At 59.8% G+C, this 4,865-nt stretch overlaps 1 protein-coding gene across 1 annotated transcript; it reads left to right on the top strand.

Annotated features, from left to right (window-relative positions):
* Nucleotides 1-1,618: 1,618 nt before the first annotated feature.
* Nucleotides 1,619-4,030, top strand: LOC142826425 (maestro heat-like repeat family member 5). The gene is made up of 4 exons (XM_075918677.1): nucleotides 1,619-1,849; nucleotides 2,232-2,387; nucleotides 2,771-2,893; nucleotides 3,315-4,030. The coding sequence occupies exons 1-4, from the start codon at nucleotides 1,712-1,714 to the stop codon at nucleotides 3,438-3,440; spliced, it is 543 nt and encodes a 180-aa protein (XP_075774792.1). The 5' UTR covers nucleotides 1,619-1,711; the 3' UTR covers nucleotides 3,441-4,030.
* Nucleotides 4,031-4,865: the final 835 nt, after the last annotated feature.

The raw sequence follows: 4,865 nt of genomic DNA on the forward strand, positions 1-4,865 counted from the left end.
TTGCCAGTATCCAGTTACAGCAGGGCTGGGAAATGATCGCCTCCCGCCATCACTTCCCCCGAGGGGTGGGCTTGATCGCAAGGTAGGAGTCTCAAGTTTCCTCTTCCTGCGGCCTGTCTGGGCAATGGGAGTTGGGCGGGAGATCCTCCTCTGCCCCAGCCGGCCCTCTCAGCCCCGCAATGGGGGAGGGACTGTCTCTCCCTTTGGTAATCCCGGGGACTTTCCCTTTGCTCTTCCAGAACCATGGTCGAGCACCGGAACCCACAGGTCCCTGTGGTTCTCAGAGAGGCCATCGCCATCGTGCAGAGTCGGGAGGAGGAGGAGGCGCTGAGAGAAATCGCCCTGACTTTCTGCACCGAGGTGAGAGTCCGGAGCGGCCTGGCACATGTGGGCTTGTGCAGAGCAGCTCAGACCCCTCCTGGGCCAATAGGGGCTGGGGCCCATGGCCAGCGGTTCAGCAATCTCACAGCCAGCCAGCTCCTCTGCCCACGCAGATACTAGCGGGACTGGGCAGAGTGGAGGGGGGCAGGGTGAGATTGCTCCTGGCTGCATGCACCTCCCTGGGACATGTGACAAGAGGAGATGTTTCTCCAGCACCCCAAGCCCGGGCCTCTCTCCTCGCCTTCCCCTGGGGTTTCTTTTTCCTCTGCCACAGCGCTCTGCCCAGGACGCTTAGCGGTGCCCAGAGAGTCCTCTGTCCCTGGAGTTCATTAGGCACTTGTGGATTAGTTGCCCTTCTAGGAATGGACCATTTCAAACACCAGCCACTGGCTCCTTCACTCCAGAGATTTTGTGCAGCAGAAAGTGGCCAGTTGGCAAAGATGATGGAGCAGGCACAGAGCAAAGGCAGATTTCTGCTCCTTAGCCTGACGCTGATTTTCTCTTTCCAGTTTCTCCAGAGTCCTTCCATCCTCAGCACTGTCACCAAATCAGACCTCCAGGAACACCTGATGGAATGGAGCCGAGACAACAACCCTGCGATACGGAGGCTCTGTCTGCGAGGCCTGGCCAGTGTTCTCTTCTGGCCGGGGAAGGTGAGGGCACATCTCAGGGCTTGCTGGGTGACTGCTGGCTAGCCAGTGTGGGGAACAGCAGTGCTCTGTGTGGCTGGTTTGGTGCCTCAGAGGGAGGGCCCCAGTCGTGGGCTGGAAGTCGCCCTGTCTCTGAGGAGTTTGCCTTTGACTTGGCTCTCAGTGGTGCCCTGGGGAGCCCCGATCTGACACCAGGGGACCGAGGAAGCCTGTGGTGCTCCCAGCGCCAAAGATCCTGGGGTGCGTTACTGAGCAAACCAGGCACGAGGGGGTGTCCCTGCTCCCAGGCAGAGCATGGTCAGTGGAGGTGGTGGGGAGGGGAAGGAGACTCAGGTCGTCACTCAGGGAAGTGGGGGGTTGGGAGTCGGGCAACAAAGCACAGACTTGGCAACGGCAGAGGAGTCGGGGGGCGGGGTCAGAGCTCGGTGGGCGGGGCCTGGAGCGGCTCTCGGCAGGCGACAGGGCAGGCTCTGCTCAAGGGCCAGGGGTGCAAAGCACCTGGCGGAGCGGCAGGAGAAGGACTTTCTCCCCTGCTGGGGGCTGGGCTGTCCCTGGGGACTGGCCGATGGGGAGGGAGGGTCCAGCCCCTGCCCCGGGCTGCGTCCCAGGACAGTGGGGAGCTGCCTTCTGCATTCCCACAGGGGCAGTTGATACGGGCCCAGCTGCCTGGGACCATCGCCATGTTCTGCACCACGGACGCAAGGACCGTCCTGGAGGCCATGACGGAGGCGGCAGACGCCATCTACCTGCTCGCCGGGGAGGGGCTTGGCTCCATCTCCCAGGACATGGCAGCCAGCCTGCGCCCGCTCATTGACCACGTAAGGCTGGGAACCCCGGAGAAGCACATTCCCCCTCCCTCCTCTCCCTGCCACCCTGCTATGTCCCTGCCCAGCCCCTTCCCCCCTCAGGCCGGCCACGCAGCACCCAAGGGGGCCCCTGCCAAGGGTGGGGCGTCTCCGACGCAGCCCCCTCCCTGGTAGAGCCCTTCTGGGCCAACCTGAGCGCCAAGCTCCCAGCCCTGCTGCAGCCTCCCCCTGAACCTCCTGTCCCCAGATCCTCCCCCGCCTGCTGCTGCTCCCCAAGGGGGCAGGCGTGAGCGCCAGGCCCCAGGGCCCCGGGAGGGGAGCCCAGAGCAGCCTCTGTGGCCAGGGACACGGCCCGGCTCTCACCGGCTTCCCCGCCCCCGCGTGTCCTTGCCAGGAGAGGGGCAGTGTCCGCTCAGCCGCCATTTCCCTGCTGGGCACCATGCTGAGCGGGGTGAAGGACCCAGACAAAGCGGCCGTGCAGCAGGAACTCACCAGCTGCCTGCTCCCGCTGCTGCTCCACCTGGCAGACGAGGAGCAGAGCGTGATCCTGGTAAGTGCCGCGCTCGGTATTTCCAGAGAGCAAAGCGCCAGAGTCCCCTGGGCCCCACCCGTCTCCAGAGCCCCTGCCCAGCCAGGGCCACTGGGGACGTGCAGGGGCCACAGGGGAGGGCCCCTGGGCTCAGACCCCTTGGGGTCCCAGAGCGGCCTGGCGCTGCCGTTGCCGTCTCTGCGCAGAAGGGCTGAGCTGTGGAGATCCCGTCCGGCTCTCGCCAGCCAGTTCTCAGCCCCTCCCCTGAGCAGCCTCCCTTTGGGAACAAGGGGCAGGAACCTCCCCTGGCAGCGAGAGCAGGAGCCCAAGGAGCAGGGAGGAGGGGACGTGCCCCAGACGCTCCCTCTCTCAGCGAGGCCCCTCGCTCTCCCCTTGTGCTGCAGAGCTGCAAAGTGACCCTCTTCCGCTGCGCCGTGTTCCTCGGCTGGGCCAATCGGAAGAGTCTCTTCTGCAGCCTGGCCTGGGACGGCTCCTCGCAGCTCTTGCCGTGCGTCGGGAAGTGCCTGGTAGGTGTGTTCTTTGGGCCCGCAGAGCAGTGAGTGGGGAGCTCAGGGAGACCTTTCTAGCCCCACCCCCCGAGCACCCAGGGGGTTCTCCACCCCGCTCGTCACGCAGGGACATCAGAGGCAGCCCCTCCTAGAAGGGCTCCCGTGGGGTCCTGCCCCTTTTGCTTGTGGGGTGGGCACAGCGGCTGTGCACCCTGCTCCTGCCCTCCACTCCCCTGCTGCCCTGCAGGCCCTGTGGGGTTAGGACACTGGGACTGCTGGGCACCCTCTGCATCCGGCCCTTCCGAGAGGGGCAGCTCCATCGTCTGGGCTCCTACTGGCTCTTGCCCTGCCCTCCCTCTGAGCTTCAGCAGCCCTGGCCTGCCCGCTGTGGGCAGATCACGTTGTCTGCACTGAGCATTTCTCCCTGCTCTGTTCCTAGATGGAGAATAACGAGAGGAACATCCCCAGGCTCCTGTTCCAGGCTTTAAAGTATCTGGAAAGCTCCCAGCCGTCCATCCGACATTCTGCAGCCCTGTTCATCGGTAAGCAGAGCAAACCCACGTGAGCTTTTCCCGGGCTTCCTTCAAAGCTCTTTTTCCACTTCCCACTCCGTTCTCTGGGACCAGGGGGAATTTTCACTAGTTTCATTGAACAATCAGTTCAATAGGTTACGATGTTATCACAAACATGCGCTGCCCATCCCGACAGTCTCATCCAATCGCATTAATGGCTCTAGTCTCTCCAGCCTAACCAGCATCTCTTCCTCCTTGTCAGTTCTGGGCTTTCATTGTCTGTCATCCCGCTGAGACACATGGGCACAGACAGACATAGCCCGGATCCGATATGTTTTGTTCTCTGCTTGTGTGGTGGTGAGCCTGGGCCAGGCAGAACTCAGCTTTCCCAAAGGTCCCCCCCGCTATACGTCTTTCAGTGGGCTTACAGCCAAATTAAGTGTCTCCCAAGCACAACTTAGCTTTTTGGGTCACTTGGCTTAAGAGCTGCATCACAATGCCAGTGGGAGGGGGGAAGAGGAGAGCTCCCTGCAGAAGTCGTAAGGACACTGCACATTTAGCATTCTGGGGACACGTCTGTTTGAATTAATAAAAAATGAACATGAACCGAAAGGGGTTTCAGGACAAGCATCAGCCAGCAACTCAGGAGCCTCCTGCAACTGCAAATGTGAAACATGGATATAACATGGAAGTTAGTTGAATAAAATATCAGCCCTATTGTGTTTTTGTGTATGATTTAGTCCTTCCCATCCCTAACATGCTGCTTCAAGGTCTGCAGCTTAACACTGGTGATCATGTGCTATTTCCTAAATTAACAGAAGTCAGGTTATCTACCAGAATGACACACAGGGTGCTCTCTTAGCTGGTGTAAAATGCTACTCCCAGCTATAAATTACGATGTGTCACTGAGGAGATTTGCACTAGTGTTTGAAGAAATTTGAAAAGTAATACCAGTGGGAAACTTGATTTAAATCAACGCACCCTGCCTGACAAGCACCAGAATCCGACAGTGGGGATCTGCGTGTGCCAGAATTCACATTTACTGCAAGCTGGAGGGAGCCACTTTGCCATTTGGTCCCTTCCAACTTCTCCTGCCCACAACTTTTTGGCCACATCTCCAGGAAACCAGCAAGATGTAATTTCAGTCTCCTTTGCAATCGGCCTTTCAGTGACTTCTGGGGTCGGATGCTTTCTCCCATGTGCTTCGTGCCACATCGAAGGGCCGGGTATTGAATTTCCCAAGGGCTGTCTTGTGGGAATGGCTGAATCTTTAGCAATTTTCAGGGATGATGTTGAAAAGTCCTGAGCTCCGGGGTATTCCTTGTCTGATTAGGAGAGACCATCCACCATTGGCGGAGACAGTGAGTGCAGATGGCATCTTCCGCCTGTGTGAAGGTAAGGAAACAGCTCTGGGCGTTCGGGCATCTGTGGGCAGTATGAGGCCTGAACACAGCTGCCCCAGTGTCTGTCTCTGTCTG

Source organism: Pelodiscus sinensis, unplaced genomic scaffold, assembly GCF_049634645.1.
Source record: "Pelodiscus sinensis isolate JC-2024 unplaced genomic scaffold, ASM4963464v1 ctg39, whole genome shotgun sequence".
Classification (NCBI taxonomy): domain Eukaryota; kingdom Metazoa; phylum Chordata; order Testudines; family Trionychidae; genus Pelodiscus; species Pelodiscus sinensis.